Below are 17223 nucleotides of genomic sequence, written 5' to 3' on the forward strand. Positions count from 1 at the left end.
TACACATCTCTGTTTATTAATAATATTAAATATACAAGTTGTTTTCCATTATTTTCTTTAAATAGACTTTTAAATGCCTTTGTATAAAATATTTCAGGATTTCATTGTATAAAAAAAAAAAAAAAAAAAAGACATCCCAAAACCAACAAAAAGCCCCAACCAAACAACAACAACAACAAAAAAAAAGGCAAAATAAATCCAACACGGGTAAAGGCAAGTTTTCTCCCCCAGGAGCAGCTCCTCCACAGTGTAAACTGGTGACTTACACCACCAGGAGTTTGGCCCCAGACTTCCTGCTGCATCAGGGCTTTTATCCTGATTTACACCAGTCCCTCGCCCAGGAACCCCCTCCTTCTGCCAGTCATAAATACACACACACATATATATATACATATATATATAACCCCAAATTAATAGTGATGCTTTCTTTAAAAACAGTCGGGTTTGTCCATATTTTCATCCTTCATATAAAAATAATGCTTGAAACTCCCAGAGCAGCGCGGGCCACGCTTCATCCAGGGCTGGAGGGAGCCGTTGGATTTTGGGGCATCTCCAGGGCTGGTGCATCCCAAACCAGGCTCTTCCCAAAGCCCGGGAGCGGGGCAGTGCCAAGAAGCCCCAGGGTGCCCAGCGGGGGCACTTCCAGCTCTTACACCCACGTGGATCCCATCCTTGCCAGCCCCATTCCCTTCTCCAAAGCGCAGCCACCAAAGAAATGGAATCCCAGCGAGGCCAGCTCGCAGCGAGGACCCCGTGAGGGGCACACGGCCCCCCAGAACATTTGTGCAGGATAAAGACTTTCATCCACTCTATGAAAAAAAACAAATGATCCCTAACAACATGAGGATGGGGAGGGACTGGGATGGTGCCAAGGGTCACCCCAAACCCAGCCCCGTGCAGGGACACGGGCACGGGTGGGCTTTAAATATTCACAGTGTGAGGGTTTGAGTTGCAAGTCAGGGCTGGGGGTCTCAGGACTGGCCCCCCCGGAATTCAGGACGCTCCAGTTGAAGCCTCAGGAAAGGCAGGGTGAAGGAGGCGATGGGTGCTGCTCCAAACCCAGTCTGCCGGGATGGGAGAAAAGCCAGAGGATTTGGGGAGCTGATCCCATCTATCTTCATCCAGCTCTGGCCGTGTCCAAACGGGATCTGCTTCCATCATCCCACATCCAGCACCTCCGTGGTCCCGCTCAGCGCCGCAGCGTCGCACCAGCCCCCGCTGCCGTCCCGCACAGCCTGCGGCCATGCCCCGACTCCTTCCAGCCCTTCACTTCCCGGTGCCCGGGGGTCCCACTCAGGGCACATCCCCCCATCCTTTTGTCCCTGCCAGGGAGTTTTTTTGCAGTCTCTGGCCATCGGCACGGGGCAAGGGAAGAGGGAGTGTCAGCATCACGGTGGGATCGTGGCAAGGCTGGCGCGTGCCACCCCTCCTTCCGTCCGGATCTGTCCCCCGAGCAGCTTCACATCCTGCCTGGGGCCCTGGGAAAAGGAGGAGAGAGATGAGCAGGAGCTGGGGCTCTGCCAGGGAGGGCAGCGTGGGGTGAAACACACGAAAACCACAGGAAAAAATACTATGTATATTAAGAAAGTGCCAGTAATGGATTAACGAGCTGCAAAACCACATGCTGGCAGCGCTGGGGCGCAGACCTGCTCCTGTCCGTGTCTTCCCACCCAGAGTTTCCCTGCCCGTGGCCAAGGTCAGCACCAACCAGGGGACACCATATTGTCCTCTCAGCTTGGACCGCAGCCCTTCAAGGTCCCAGCCAGCCCCTGATCACCTCAGAGATCCTGAGTCTCCAGCTCTGAACATTCCCTTGCTCCCTGCAGCGCCCTGTGGCAGAAAGATGGGGGGTTAGAGCGGGGCTGCCCAGGGTGAGGGTCCCCAAAGCCCCCCCGTGCAGGATGCTGTCACACTCACCTCCTCTCTGGCTCCTCGGGGTCACAGCCACCATCCTCCAGTGACCGCTCCAGGACCTGTGTGGAGGGAGGGAAAGGAGGAGATGAGCCCTGGGCAAGGGGAGGAGGCTGCAGCAGCAGGGTGGCAAATCTCCCAAATTACATCCTCCCAGCGCCCAGCACCACCAATTAATTGTACCCCAAAATTGTGGGGAAAATGGGGCTCAACCCACACTGGCCAAGAGACAAGTGGGGAAACTGAGGCAGGAGACAATCGTGGTGCCCGGGGAGGAGATGAGGCAGGGATCTTACCCTGGATTTATACTTGTAGAAGAGCAACCCTCCCGTGGCCAGCAGCACGGCCACCACGCTGGCCACCGTAATGTAGATGAGGGGCTCCTGGCGGCCCTCGCTGGCGGGCGGCTCCTTCCTGCGCTGCTCTGCGCCCAGAACAAAGGCAGAGTCAAAGCTGGGCCCGGCCCCGCCGCCATCCTCGGGGCCCCGCAGCCGGCCGGGCCCCCAGCCCCACGGCCTCGCCCTGCGGCCGGGGCCGCCCGGGGCCGGCAGCTCCGGGGCCATCCTGGAGAAGCGGAGCTGCGTGACGGGCTCGGCCGCGGCGCGGATCCTGCCCCGGCCGCCCGTCGAGCCGGCGCTGGGCGATGCTGTCGGAGGGGTGCTCCTGAGCCCGCCGGGCTGCTCCGGGAGGATGGAGCCTCCCCACTGCTGGCCTGGATCCTGCGGCGGGTGGCCGGTGTCCCACTCCACCAGCTCGCCATCCCCACGGAGGACGGGGATGTCACCCCGGGCCAGGCTCAGCGTCCCGGCCGGATCCTGGAGGGCTTCGGCACTGCTGGCTGGAGCCGTCTGCTTCATCCCGGGGGCCAACGCCAGTGCTGGGTCACCTAGCCCGGCACCCAGGACCTCCTCGGTCCCTGAGCCCCCGTCCGTGCTACTGGGGGGCTGAGATGGGGCCTCTAAGTCAGCGAGGGTGGTATGGAGGAGGCTGGAAGGGAGCCGGGTGCTAGCGGGTGCCGTGTCCCTGCCAGTGGCAGCAGAGAGGGAGGGCTGGGTGGTAGAAGGGAGGGCAGGGGACAGGCAATTGCAGTCAGGATCTGTCCCCACACCTGAAAGAAGGAGAGAGAAGAGACAGCCGTGGGGTCACCAGCCTCCAAGAGGGGCGTAGCCAGCAGATCTGAGGTCAGGGGCACTGTCCCCGTCCCTCCCCGCAGCCCCAGGCACGCGGGTCAAACAGCCCCTCAAAAAATGGGAGAGCAAGGGAGAGGCAAGGAACAGGCAGGAGCAGGCAGGGCAGCGTGAGGGTGACAGGCAGCGGGTAGGATGAAGCAAACCCGAGTCACCGGGTCCCCTGAGCCGATGGCAGTGGGTTATTCACAACTTGCAGGAGCCAGAGAGCCACATTTAACGTCCCCACGGCACAAGGACATGGCACAGCTCCGACACGAGGGTGACAGTGTGACATCTCCTCCATGCAAACACGGCACGGGCACTCGCGGAAGCGCGGACGGCAACACGGGGCTCTTCCACCCCGGCAGCAACACTCTCCCCAGAGGCTTGGCCAGGGGACACTGAGGCACAAGGCAGCTGAAGTGACACAGCCAAGGTCATGCAGCGTTTGGTGGCACAGCAATCCCTCCATTTCTCAGAGTTGTGCTCCACCCGGCATCGGGGCTTTGAGACAGAGCTGAGCCTCATGCTTCCTTGGTCCCCCTCAGCATCTCTCCCTTGTCTTGCTTCCAGAAGGATTTAGCCCAAATCCCACCTTCAAATGGCAGCCAGCCCCTTCTCCCCTGACACTGCTGCAGAGCTCACTGACACAGGGAAAGGAGCCAACGTGGACACATGCCACACCCACAGACACACGACTCTTAAGGTGCTCCATGCAGGCGAGCCCAAGCTCCCCAGACTGGCACAGGTTTACTGGGCAGAGGCCAAGCCTTGGCATCTCACCTGGTGAGGATCCAGCTTTCCTGGGACCCGGGCACACCCTGCGGTAGACTCGGCTGCAATCCTTCTCAAAAGTCTCCTGGTTCTGCAGCAGTCGCTTGATGTCCTGGAAGAAATCCTTCACCAGCACCAGCATCTCGTAGGGGGACGTGGTGAACTCCTTGAAGCACATCTGTGAGAGCTGGAGGAAGCAGCAGGGTCAGCATCAGCTCCACGACCACCCAGTGTCACCCCCACAGGTACCACAGTGCTCCCAAGGCAGGACTTGCTGGCTCCATGCACACCCCACCTCTGCTCTGCCCAGCAGCACATCCCCACCCCAGGGTGCTCTGCACATCCCATTTCACCCCAGGACACTCTGCACATCCCATTTCACCCCAGGGTGCTCTGGACACCCCATTTCACCTCAGGACACTCTGCACATCCCATTTCACCCCAGGATGAGGACCCAGGCCCAAACCCCCATGAGGCTGGGGTCACTGTACCATTCTCTCCTCATCATCCTCATCCCTGATGCAGGGGTCCACATTCTCGTCGATGCTGTTGTACATCCTGCGCACCATCTGCATCTTGCGGGCGTTGGACGAGTTCTCCTTGAACTCCGTTCTCTCCAGGATCTTGCCCATCAGAGGAAAGGCAGCTTTCACATAGCAGATGGAGTCGTTCTGCAAGGATACAGTGACAAAAAGTGACAGCGGTTACCGGGTGGCCATCCCGCTCTGCCTGGGGGAAACTGAAGCACGGAGGCACAAAATGCTTTTCTACAATCCCAAAGTGGGATTGGAAGCCACCAGGCCAAGCAGGATGGGTCCCTCCTGGGCTGTCTCCTGCAAAGGGAGGCTGGGGATCTGGGGAGCTCCCACCAGCCAGCCCTGCTTCCTGTCCCCAGTGTCCCCAGCAAAAAACCACTCACCAACTGCATCTTGTCAATGAACTTGAAGGAGACCCTGCCCGGGTGCTGCATCTGGGTGTCAGCCTGGAAGGACAAAGCAGGATGTCACCCCACATCCCCAGGGACAGCGCTGGGGCTGAGCACCCCAGCTATGCCATCTTTGGGCACGAGGTGCCTGAGACCCCCAAATCCACAGGGCTAGGAGGACTTTGCTCCCATTCCTGCTTCATCCCATCCCTTACTCCTCCTCCTCCTCACACAGGCACATCCCTAAGGTTGATGCAGTGGCAGGAGTGAGCTCAGGATTCCTGCTCCCATCAGGATGTTGTACTCCCCAATTCACAGACCTTCTCCTGCCTTTCCCTGCCTGCTCCCACCCCGCCTCTCTTCCTCCTCCTCCTCCTCCTCCTCTTCCTGCCAGCGCCACAGCGGAGCCCAGCCCCGCTTAATTCTCCTCGGGTCTCCCCCGCATCACTCTCTCCTCTAAATCCAGACTGCAAAAGAGCATCCTGCCGTGCAGGAGGTGGCCGTGACACCGGGGTCACACGTTCTCCGGGATCACACAACGCCGGGGTCCCACCCGCAGCGCTGCCGGCCGCCCACGCCACCACCCTCCCCAGTGGGAGGAAAAACCCACCCTAAGCAAACGCTCTCCCTCCGGGCTGGCATCCCCGGCTGGGAGGGCGAGGGCTGGCAGAATTGCCGGCCGGCATTTCTCCTCCTAGCCTGGGATGCCGTCCCGGAAACAATTGCTCCATTATCCTGCAGGCGCTGGAGCGAGGGCCAGCTCCTCCATCAGCGAGGAGAGGGCTGCAATCCCCAGCAGGAAAACCACATCGTCCATTCAAACCTGCTCCGTTCCCTCCCTCCCACAGCCGCGCACCCAATTTTAATCCCTCGGGGGATGCGTTGTGCAGAGAGGGCTCGGGCAGAGGAAGCCGAGCTCGCCCAGAGCGGCTCCCGGCCCCGCAGCTCGGTGGTTAAAGAGGAAGAGGTGAAGCGAGCCCGGACGCGGCGGTTTGCACCGAGCGGAGCTCCCGGGGACTCGGAGGCGCCGCTCCCGTCTCTCGCCCGCACACCCCTCTTGCTGCAGGCAGAATTTAATCTGCGACAACCCTGCAAATCCCTGCGTGCCCCCGATTCCCGCTTCTCCCCTGAACATCCGCGTGATTCCCCGCTCGGAGGTGAGCCAAGGGCCACGAAGAGAGAGATACGGCCCCGGCAGCTGTGTCCGCCGGGCCGGGGCTGGCCGTGCCGCGGGGCGGCCGCCGGCGCCCGGAGCTGCCCACGGGCCACACGGGACGACGGCCCCATCGCCCAGCCCGGTCGGCTCCACCGGCCGGCCGGGCCCCCCTCGCCGCCTGCCACCCACCCACAGCCCCGTTGCCAGCCCAGCTTCCAGGCAAGCAGCTGGACTCAGGAATGCAGCCGGATTCCTCTGCTTAACCCCTGCGCGGCCGCCCGGAAAGCACCACAGCCCGCAGAGCCGCCCCTCCGCTGCTTCCCCAGCGGCCCTGCGCCCATCCAGCCTCAGTCCTGTCCCCTTCCCGGCCTCGCTCCTGCTGCCGCCTTCTCTCGCTCCTCCTGTCGTCACTTTTCCATAGCCACCCTTGATAAAGGCACGACATCTGTCACTCCGCGGTGCCCACTTGTCCCTTGTGCCCGTGGATGCTCAGCTCCCGGGTGCCGTCACTTCACTAGGGGAGCTGAAGATCGCCCCATTTCCTTATTTCAGCACTAAAACAGAGCTGCTTTGTGCCCATCTGGCGCCACATGAGCCCCCATCCCACGGCACAGCCCCGGAAGGGCACTCACCAGCTCCTCCAGCTCGGCCAGGTGCCTCTCTGTGATGATCTGCTGGCAGTAGCTGTTCTGCTCCGTCTCATGGATGCGGAGCAGCAGGAGGAGGAGGGACGACAGCAGGGAGCAGCGGAGCAGGCACACCTGAGCACGGCACAGGAAGAGTTTGAAGCAGGATAAGCCACATACATGCCAAGCCCCCTGCCAATCTCCACCACCCCCCGGCATGACCACCTCTGTGGGAGCCGGCACTTGGCCACGGTCCAGCAGGATAATCCCACTGTGCTCCTCCAACCCCGTGCCTATCCCCATCCTGCTATTTTTAGGAGCTCCAGGTCAGCAGGGAATTTCCCAAGGCCCGGTGACACACGCCTGAATGTGGCCCTTGGCCACCTCCACATTCCCGATCCAGCCCCTCTCCCCTCTCCCGAACCATTTCTCCGTCTCTCCTGCAAATCTCCTCCTCCGCCCTGGCTCTCCAGAGCCCATCTGACACACTGACCCACCCATCCCCAAAAATCCTCTTCCCACCCTCCAGACCCCCCCAGCTGCACCCGCCGGGCTCTTTCCATGCAGCAGCTCTGGCCTCGTCCCAAATTTCCCTCCCAATCCCCCTGCAAAGAAGCGGGGAGGCCCCGATCCGTGGCGGGACCCCGGTGAGAAACGGGGCTTGATCCAGAGCCAAGACTCCCGAGGTGGGGGCGGAGGGGACCCTCGGGTGGGTGTGCACCCCTCTCCCGGGGCACCGGCAGGGGACAGGGTGCCTGGGTGATGAGTGGGGGGGAATTTCCCTTGGATGATATCCAGGAATCCTCCCCTCTTGTGAAACTCCAAGATGCCGCCCGGGCCACCGCCGAGATGTGGTCACGGCTGAACGGAGCCTCACCCCGCCGGGAACGGGCTGGGGACGGGGCTGGAGCCGGGAACGGGGCTGGAGTCGGTGACCGGGACGGGGCTTCACCCCGCGGCTCCGGGGCTGGAACCGCGCCGGGGGCTGGCGCCTCATCGCGCAGGTCCGGGAATGGAGCCGGGGCTGCAGCATCGCCCCGCCGGGGACGGGGCTGGGGCCGGGGACCGGCCGGGGCCTCCCCACGCCCGGTTTGGGAATCGTAACGGGGCTGGAGGCGGGAACCGGGAACCGGGAACCGGGGCCGGAGCCGCGGCTTCACCCCGCGGGTGCGGGGCTGCCGCGGCCAAGCGAGGCGGGGCTGGAGCATCCCCCGGCGGGAGCCGGGACCCCCGGGGGACGGGACCCACCGCGGGGCACGGGGACACGCGGGGCCGCCGCTCCCGCGGGGGCCCCGCACAGGTGGCGGCGGGCGCCGGGCTGGGGGGGGTCTCCGCGGCCGCGGGGAGCGGGAGGGGCCGCCGTACCTTGGCTCCGAGGCGGGGCATGGGGGCTGCCGTGGGACCGGGGCCGGGCGGAGCGGGCGAGGCGGCAGCGGCGGCGGGGCCGAGCGGGGCCGGGCTGAGCCGCCGCCGCGGCCGCGCTCCCCTTTATAGCGCCGCGGCAGCATGTGGTTTATGAGAAAGCCCTGGCGGGCGGCCAGGCCCCGCGGGGCCCGGCCCGGGCCAGCACCGGCAGGGCACCGAGCGGCACCGGGCGGCACTGCCGGCTCCCGTGTGCACGGCTCGGCTCCGGGCAGAACCGCTCAGGTCCCATCGGAACCGCTGGGGCCGTTCAGTCGCTCGGACTCGCCGCCGCTGGGGTCGAAGCGGCGCCGTTCGGGTTGGGCTGGAGCCGCTCGGTTGCGATGGGATCGGCTCGGCTTTACCGGAACCGGCTCGGCACGGCTCGGCCCGTGTGTGTGAGCCCCCGTTATCGCAAACACACGCGTGTGTGCTCACCTGGGCGCACGCACACCTCTGCGTGGATGCGCCACGGACAGACACCACCCCTGCGTGGCCACGGGCACCCCGGGCGCCGGTAGCCACGGGCACACGCACAGCCCTGAGCCTGGCACGTGTGTGTACGCACACACACAACTGTGCACACGCGGGGACCCCTCGGAACGTGCACGTGTGTGTGTATGGTCACCCCTGGGCACTTTTATCCGTGTGAACATAAACACAACCCCCCTGCATGTGCAGGGACACCCCTCAGAGCACACACAGAGCTCTGGGCCTTGCACGTGTGTGCTTGCTCATCCCTGGGCACACACACACACACACAGACACACATATGATGGACAGATCCATGAGCATTGATCAGCCCACGTGTGCACGGGCAGATCCATCTGCACGGATGGACCTGTGCGTGCACAAGCAGATGCACTGGTAGGGATGTGCACGGACAGATGTCTGCATACGTGTGCATGATAGATCTGCATGAACATGGACAAATCCATGTGCATGGATGGGTTCACATGAGCACAGACACATCCAGGGGCATGGATGGGTCTACACATGCATGGAGAGACCCATGTTTGCATGGAGAGATCCATGTTTGCATGGATGGATCCACATGTGCATGGATGGATTCACATGTGCATGGATGGATCCCCGTGTGCATGGATGGATCCCCATGGGCATGGATGGATCCACATGTGCATGGATGGATCCCCGTGTGCATGGATGGATTCACATGTGCATGGATGAATTCACATGTGCATGGATGAATTCACATGTGCATGGATGGATTCACATGGGCATGGATGGATCTCCGTGTGCATGGATGGATCCACGTGTGCATGGATGGATCCCCGTGTGCATGGATGGATCCACGTGTGCATGGATGGATCCCCGTGTGCATGGATGGATCCACGTGTGCATGGATGGATCCCCGTGTGCATGAATGGTCTATTTGTGCACAGAGGGTCCCCATGTGCACAAGCAGATCCATGTGCACAGGTGCAGATCTGTGCACAGGGGTCTGTGAGGGGCTGGATCCGGGCCCAGCACAGCCATGCAACATGGGATTTTCCTCTCCGCTGCCTGTTTGCTTTCCAGGCGACTGGAAGTGATTAGTGGCCACGAGGTGATCCACGGCGGTGCCAAGCACTCGGCATTCTGACAGGAAACCGAAAGCAAACTGCTCCACAAACACTGGCATGTGGCTGCAAGAGGGGACGGTGACAATGGGGCCAAGTGTGGGTGACAGCCACCACATCCGAGCTTCCGAGGGGCCAGCGGGATCTGCTCCCCAGGGCCGGAAACCCTGCTGGGCTTGCAGAAGCTGCTGAGGGGTTTTCCTGGAGCTGAGAGCTGATTCCAGTAGTGATGGGTTGGGATCAGTGATCTGCTGGAAGAGACGGGGAAGAGTTGGGAAGCAGCTGGAGTTGGGGACAGCAGTGACAGCCCCAAGATAGCGTCAGATTTGCACCAGCACATGGGTGCCCCAGCTCTTGTCACCCTCAGTGTCCCTTAGCAACAGCAGCAGATAAACATCTGAGGGTGCTGAGGGTGACAGGCTGGGGAAGGAGTAGAAATCAGGTTTAGAAATCAGCTGTCCTCCCAAAATAACCCCTTTCTCCCCAAAACGCTGAGACATTACCCACATTTTTCATCACAAGCTATTCTGGGAGCCTCGCAGCCCCCGCGCTGGGAGGACACCGGGGTGGACGCCGGGGACACGGCGGGTGACGCCAGCACCAGGGGTGACTCACGGGGACCCCGTGGCAGCACATGAGGCCCTTTCACACCGGCTGAGGCCACGGGCTGCTCATGTCCCACACACTCATTGCCCTCTGCTTTGAAGGGACAGGAAAAGTGTCATATGCTGGGTCATGGGACAAGCTGTGGGGCAGCGGGCCAGGGGCAGAAGGAGGGCAGGACAGAGGGACAGCAGGATGGAGGGACGGGTTAATATTAATCTGCCTCATGCCTGACACAGGGCGAGAGCAGCATCCGCCTCTTTTTTTTTTGGCAGGGAAGTGGCTTTTGCCCCTCCTCCCTTCCCAAACCTGCCGAAATCCCTGAGTCACGGGGCAGAAATGGGGCTGGTGGCAGAGGTGGCAGCAGCTCCGTGTGCACACTGTAGCCAGAAAAACCGGGGAGGCAAAATTTAGGGTGGTTGTCCCTCTCCCAGTGGCAAACTGGGACCAATGGCACTGTCACCACGCTGGTGCTGTGCAGGAGTTGCTCCTCTCCCCCCAGAGCCACTGTCAGCCAAGGGGGAAAGGTGGGAGGAGGCTGGGGGGCTTCCTGGGCACCCCAGGGTGCCCACGGCTGCTGCCCAGCACGGAAGGATGCAGGGCTGGAGCAAGGGGGCAGGATGGTCCCTGTTCCAAAGGGTCTGGAGCAGACACCAGCACCACCCCCATGCAGCCACATCTCCACCGTGGCCAAGGCTGGAGCTTCCCTGGACCTCAATTCCCTCTCTTCCCACCTCCCCATGGGAGTGAGAGCACATCCCAACCAACCCCTCATTTCGGGAAGCTTTTTCCAGCCAACGAGCCCCAAAGCAGGGCTAAAACCTGTGGCATATCCAATCCCTCCAGCTGCATCCTAGAGCCAGCCTCGGGCTGCCTCTCTGGAGAAAGTTATTTCCAGCACGAAAGTGTTGCAAGGTCTTAATCAGTTCCTTCCCGGTGATTCAGCGCAGGGCCAGGCCAGGATGCTGTCCCACAGCCTCCTGGTGCTGCAGCTGAGCCAGGATCCCACCGGCACAATCCAGGCTGCAGCGATGTGTGCCCGGGCTGGAAATCCCCGTGGGAAGGTCCCGGGACAGTTCCTTCAGGAGCGGAGGAATGTGGGTTGGAAGGCACGTCCCCCCAGCCCGCTGCCAGCAGGGGGGACTCAGGATGCCGTGATGGGGCTGGAGCCTTCATCCCCCAGCAAATCTCCCACTTCCCCTCCTCCAGCCCTCCACACGGGGACACTGGGACACTCTAGGGGACACTGGGACACCCTAAGGGACACAGGAACACCCTAAGGGACACAGGGACATCCTAGGGGACACAGAAACATCCTAGGGGATACTGCGACATCCTAGGGGACACTGGGACATCCTAGGGGACACAGGAACATCCTAGGGGACACAGGAACTCCCTAAGGGACACTGGAACTCCCTAAGGGACACAGGAACACCCTAGGGGACACTGGGACATCCTAGGGGACACAGGAACACTCTAAGGGGCACAGGAACATCCTAGGGGACACAGGAACACTCTAAGGGGCACAGGAACACCCTAAGGGACACTGGGACACCCTAGGGGACACAGGAACACTCTAAGGGGCACAGGAACATCCTAGGGGACACAGGAACACCCTAAGGGACACAGGAACACCCTAAGGGACACTGGGACACCCTAGGGGACACAGGAACACTCTAAGGGGCACAGGAACATCCTAGGGGACACAGGAACACCCTAAGGGACACAGGAACACCCTAAGGGACACTGGGACACCCTAGGGGACACAGGAACACTCTAAGGGGCACAGGAACACTCTAAGGGGCACAGGAACACCCTAAGGGACACAGGAACACCCTAGGGGACACTGGGACACCCTAGGGGACACTGGGACATCCCACCCAGCTCCCAGCAGCGGGGGGATCTCAGGCTTGACCCAGCAGCAGCCCCTGGCCGCAGGGGCAGCACCCATGGGAGCAGAGCCCTGGGCAGGGAGTTCAGCCGGGCCGGGAGCCAGGGAGCCGCAGGGTCAGGCTGGGGCCGTCCCTCCTCAGAGTTACCATGACCCGGGCTCCCCACCACAGAGACCTCCCACCACCCCAGCGCGTGCTCGGGGGTCCTTGGGCACAGATAAAGCCCAGCCCCGGGGTCAGGGAGGGGTGTCCGTGCCAGGGGGGATGCCAGGTGGTGACAAGGGACAAAAGGCAGGTGACAGCCCCGCGCGGGTCACCGGCGTGTCCCCAGTCCTGGTGGCTGTGGCTGAGTCGTGTCAGGCTCCAGCTCCACTCCTCCCTCCACCAAGGAATGTGGCAGGGCCAGAGCCAAAAACCTTCCCAGGCAGCTGCCCACGGGCACCCACAGAGCCTGGGGGAGGTAGGAGGTGTCACCAGCTGTGGTTTCAGGGTGGCAAGAGGACGATGCCCACCCCGGGGCAATGTCCCTGTGCTCATGCTCTCCCCAGCATCCCCAGCACACCCTGTAGGAGGCTGCTGCAGGGCCACAGCGCCCAGCGTGCCCCGTTCCTGCTGGGCATCCCCCGAGCTCACGGCACAGCGCAGTGTGGGGGCAGCCCTGGCACCCTCCGGCTCAGCCAGGACAGTCCTGACCCATGGCTGGGGCTGCAGGGCTGTGCCAGGAGCAGCTGGGCACAAGCGGGGGCAGCTTGGAAAACAGCTTGGGAATGCCCCAGGGCAGGCAAGCCTCAGCACCGCCTGGTGCTTCCTGTCTGTCACCATGGCCAGGAGCAAGGTGACATCCAAACGTGCCAAACCCTTCCTGGGATGCCCTCAGACCGTGTGATGGACACTCAACACTGCCCCTGACCTCAGCACGTGTCCGAGGGACCAAATCCCACTTTAACTCCCCAAATGTGACCCCCACACATGTCCGGCTGCAGGCTGTGGGGTGACAGCCCTGTGCCACCCCCCGGCACGGGGCTGGAGTGGAGTTTGGAGCCATCAAGCCGAGCCACGGAGCGGCTGCCGGGGCGTCGCAGGCAGAGCCGGGAGCCAGAACAGAGGAGCTGTTTGTGCTCCCGCCGGGCCGGTTGTTTATCGGCAGCCGGAGCTGTTTACATCAGCCGCTGGCCCCGCTCTCCAGCACGGACACCCAGACGTGGGGCCGGCCCCGGCTGCACCCCGCGGTCCCCAGGTGCGGGGCTGTGCTGGGAAGGAGGGGAAGCAGGGATGAGGGATGAGGGATGAGGGATGAGGGATGAGGGATGGGGAATGAGGGATGAGGGATGAGGGATGAGGGATGGGGGATGAGGGATGAGGCTGAGTCACAGCCTTATCTTGCTCCACACCCGACAGCAGGATCCGGCCCCGGGAGCTGCCGAGCTCCTTTCCCTGCTCACCCCCATCCTTGAAACCTGGGGCACCCCCAGCCCTAAGGGACATCCTTGGCAGCCAGAGGGACACCCTGTGCTCACCGGGCACGGTGGGGCTTGTGCCCATCATCTTCCTCACTGCGGATGGAGGGGGACAAAGATGGACAGACAGAGGATTGGACAGACCCCCAGCAGTGTGTAATCCCCATCTCTGCACTCCCTGATCCCTGAAGGGCAGCTGGGGGTTAATGGGGACAGGGGGGACAGCAGTGCCTTGCTTGCTGGAGAAGGAGCCCTCGCCTCCCAAAAGGAAGCAGCTCCTGCCAGGAATTCGAGGCATTACTCAGCTAGCGGCCATAGATCAGCTGTTTGGCTGCTTGGAGCCTGTTTTTCATTAGCAGCAGTGATTTTAGCACCATAGAGCTGCCTCCTCCCTCCTGCCAACAGCTCCAGAATGGCCTTGGAGAGCCAGAGCCCTGCCTGGCAGGTGGGATGCGATGGCAGGTCAGGGATGCCAGGGCTGCTTTATCCCTGATAAGCCTTGGCCATGGCAGCTCACCTGGATTCATCCCTTTCCCACAGCAGGGATTAAGTGCAGGAGGGTTTTGGAGGTTCTGAGGAAGCTGCTTGTGGCTCCACACCTGGATTCATCCCTTTCCCACAGCAGGGATTAAGTGCAGGAGGATTTTGGAGGTTCTGAGGAAGCTGCTTGTGGCTCCACACCTGGATTCATCCCTTTCCCATGAGAGGGATGAATTTAAGGTTGGTTTTTGAATGGAACTTGTAGGGAAGCCGCCAGTGGCTTCACACCTGGATCCATCCCTTTCCCAACACAGGGATGAAGTTCAAGCTGGTTTTTGAAGAGACGGAACTCCTGGGGGAGCTGCCAGGACACACATGCTGCCCCCTCAGCTATGCTGGCAGCCCTGGCTGGGGCCAAGTGGTTCATTTTGGGCTGAAAACAAGAGATTTTGAATTTGCGAAGGCTGGTGGGGGCAAGGTGGCGATAAGGGGGTGAAGAGGTGTTTGAGGTCTCACAAAGCCCTCTCCACCTTGCACTTCTCCAGCTCAACACTGCCCTTGGGAAGGGTCTGGAACCCACTCAGGTTTATTAAAAGCATCTTTGCAGCTCTGAAAAGCCAAATAAATGTGATACAAACGTCGACTCCAGCCCCCTGCTCGCAGGCAGCCCAGGTGCCATGGGAAGGGACACACCAGGACGGGGCAGGGACGGAGCTGTGCCGGCGTCTCCCGTGCAGATCCAGCAGCGCCTGCCGCTCCCACGCTCCCGGCCAGCACCGATGCTAAATCCGGCCTTTCCCAGCTCCCCCAGCTGGACGAGGAGCTCCCGTCTCCGTCTCAGTGGCCTCATCTTCATTCCCAGGGGACATTCCCCATTCTCTTCCCCCTGCTCATCACAATTCCATCCCCATGCCAGAATGGAGCCGAGCGGCTCCCAGGAATGGGGTGAAATGGCTCCGGCTGCTTGTACGTGATTGGAGACTCCAATTTGGGTGTGCTTGCTGCTGTTTCCAGGAGAACAAATGGTTCTTCCAGCAGGTGAGCTGCTTCCCTGCTCATCCAAGGATCCATCCAGCTCTGGGTGCTATCGGTGCTGTGGATGCAAAGGGGTGGTTTGAGAATGGCTGAAAAGTTCTGCTGATGCAAAACTAGTAAGAAATAGGGTCCCACAGCAGTTTGGAGGGGCTGTAGTGGTGTTTAGGGCAGGAGATGACTTGGGATAACCAGGATCACTCCGCTCCCAGCCGATAGCAGTGAGTGTGCCCGGAGGCCGCTCTTGCACCTACGCCAAGAGCATTGGATCATCCCTGGGACAGCACAAACAACCTTCAGCCACCACCAGAAAAACACAGGCTGATGGATCTTGGCATGTGCTGCTGCGCCTCCGCCCATCATCCCGCCCGGCAGCCCTGCGGCCCCCGGGATCGCCGGCTCCTCAGGAACCCTCGGAGCAAGCTGCCACCCCAACAGGGGGGAAATGGTGCTCAGAGAGGCTGAAGAGTGCAAAAACATTATAAAAAACCTGCCTGGGCTCTTGTGGCCTCAGAGAGTGGGCAGTGCTCAGGGGAACCCTCAGCTGGACCTTGAGCATGGGGCATCTTCCGTGTGGATGCAGGATTGGGGCTGGGCTGCTCAGAGCATCCGAGCCATGGAGAGTCAGCAGCTCCCACAACTATTCCTCACACCCAGATGAATGTAATGAATCAAGGATCCCCAAGGGTCTTGGAAAGGTTCAAGTTTAGGGCCTGAAATGAGCCAGACAAGTCCCAGCTGAACAAGGAGAGTGTGAGGCAGAGCTATGCTCCCCCAAACTCATTTCCAGCCAGGGGGAAGGGGCTCCACAGCACTGCCCAGCACTGCTGCAGCCTCAGGCTGCTGCTGCCACCCCACTTCAGTGCTCATAATTAAGGATAACCCAGCAGGATCTCATCCCATGGCTGCTGCTGTCATATCTGGAAGGCGGTGTGGGCTGCTCGTAGCTGTGTGGTATTTCCAAGGAACCACAGGAGTTTTCCATCCTCTTTTCATTAGCGTGTGGTTCCCGCCCCAGAGCTCCAAGCAGGGCCAGCAGCCCCACACTCAGCCGGGGACCTCGGGCCTGAGAGGTCCCCAAGCAATCACGGGCTATTCAAATTCGTGATGTCCCCGTGGCTGGGCTGTGCCACCCCCTGGGGACAGCTCAGCTCCTGCTGGAGGGTGGTGGCACAGCAATGGGGACCCGGATCCTGTCAGCAAACGATCCCGCTTCCCAAAAAACAGCCCCAGGATGGCAGTGGGCAGCGGGAATGGCCCCATGCCCTCTGAGGCTGTGCCACGCACCAGGGCTGAGGCTCCGCAGCCTCCCCCGAGGTGTCCCTGTCACCCCTTCCTTGGGAGCATCCCCCTGCGGAGAGCACCCTGACCCCGACAGCGGGGACAAAGCCCCCAGAGCTCCCGGGCCCGGCCACCCAGCAGGTCCCTCCTGCTGTCCCCGTGTCGCCGAGCCCGGCCGGCCCCGCGGATGGAGCAGCGGCCGCTGGGCACATCTGGGGCTGATTTGGAGCGCGGAGCCGCCGCTGGGAGGCTGAAACCGCGCCGGGAGAGGCGGCGGCAGCCCCAGGGCTGGCTCAGGATGTGGCGGCTTGACCGGGAGGAAAGTGGCGCTGGAGGGGCAGTGGGGGCCCGAAGCTCCCCCCGGCACTGGCCAGAACCGGCTGCGGCCCTGGGGACGCGATTACGCCGAGCCGGAGGCATGTCCTGCGGCAGCCCAGCGCTCCATGACCTCACCACCGCGTGCCTGCGACGAGGAAGGAAAAGAGGAAACTCGACTTTTTTTTTCAAGAGTAACTTTTGCCTGAGCTTTTCCTGGGGATGAGACTGTGACCCGCGGCCAGCACCACTCACCTTTTCCACGAGAGCATCACCCCGGGGTGAGGGCCGAGCCTCGCAGCCCACACACATCCCAGGATGGACACCAAGAGCTGCAATCCACCTCCCCACGTTATGAACAAAACAGCCTGGCTGGGACACTTGGGCTTGGGCTAAGTAGTGACATTGAAATATTAATTAGCTAATTGTTCCTGGGAATCACCTACCGCCCCACCCACAATGCCATTCTAGGACTGGGATGCAAATAGAGGAACCAGTGGAATCGTGGGAGGGGGTTTTGGGGTGAAAACACCCCTAAATGGAAAAGAGGGGCACAGTGGAGGGAGCTGGATGGGTGTGCTGGTTGGGAAAAGGGAACCACATCCCTGCTCTGTGTCTGAC

At 61.6% G+C, this 17223-nt stretch overlaps 1 protein-coding gene across 2 annotated transcripts; it reads right to left on the reverse strand.

The window, feature by feature from the left end:
• On the reverse strand, positions 1-8034 carry CSF1 (colony stimulating factor 1). 2 transcript variants are annotated; one of them, XM_085561454.1, is made up of 9 exons: positions 7927-8034; positions 6568-6696; positions 4774-4836; positions 4346-4525; positions 3864-4041; positions 2208-2335; positions 1918-1973; positions 1778-1830; positions 1-1478 (listed from the first exon to the last, which is right to left on the reverse strand). In XM_085561454.1, the coding sequence occupies exons 1-8, from the start codon at positions 7945-7947 to the stop codon at positions 1779-1781; spliced, it is 807 nt and encodes a 268-aa protein (XP_085417580.1). In that variant the 5' UTR covers positions 7948-8034; the 3' UTR covers positions 1-1478; position 1778. The 2 variants fall into 2 exon arrangements, with proteins under 2 accessions (XP_085417580.1, XP_077645177.1); XM_077789051.2 differs by having other exon boundaries at positions 2208-3019.
• Positions 8035-17223: the final 9189 nt, after the last annotated feature.

This window comes from Lonchura striata, chromosome 26, assembly GCF_050655825.1.
Source record: "Lonchura striata isolate lonStrDom1 chromosome 26, ASM5065582v1, whole genome shotgun sequence".
NCBI lineage: Eukaryota > Metazoa > Chordata > Aves > Passeriformes > Estrildidae > Lonchura > Lonchura striata.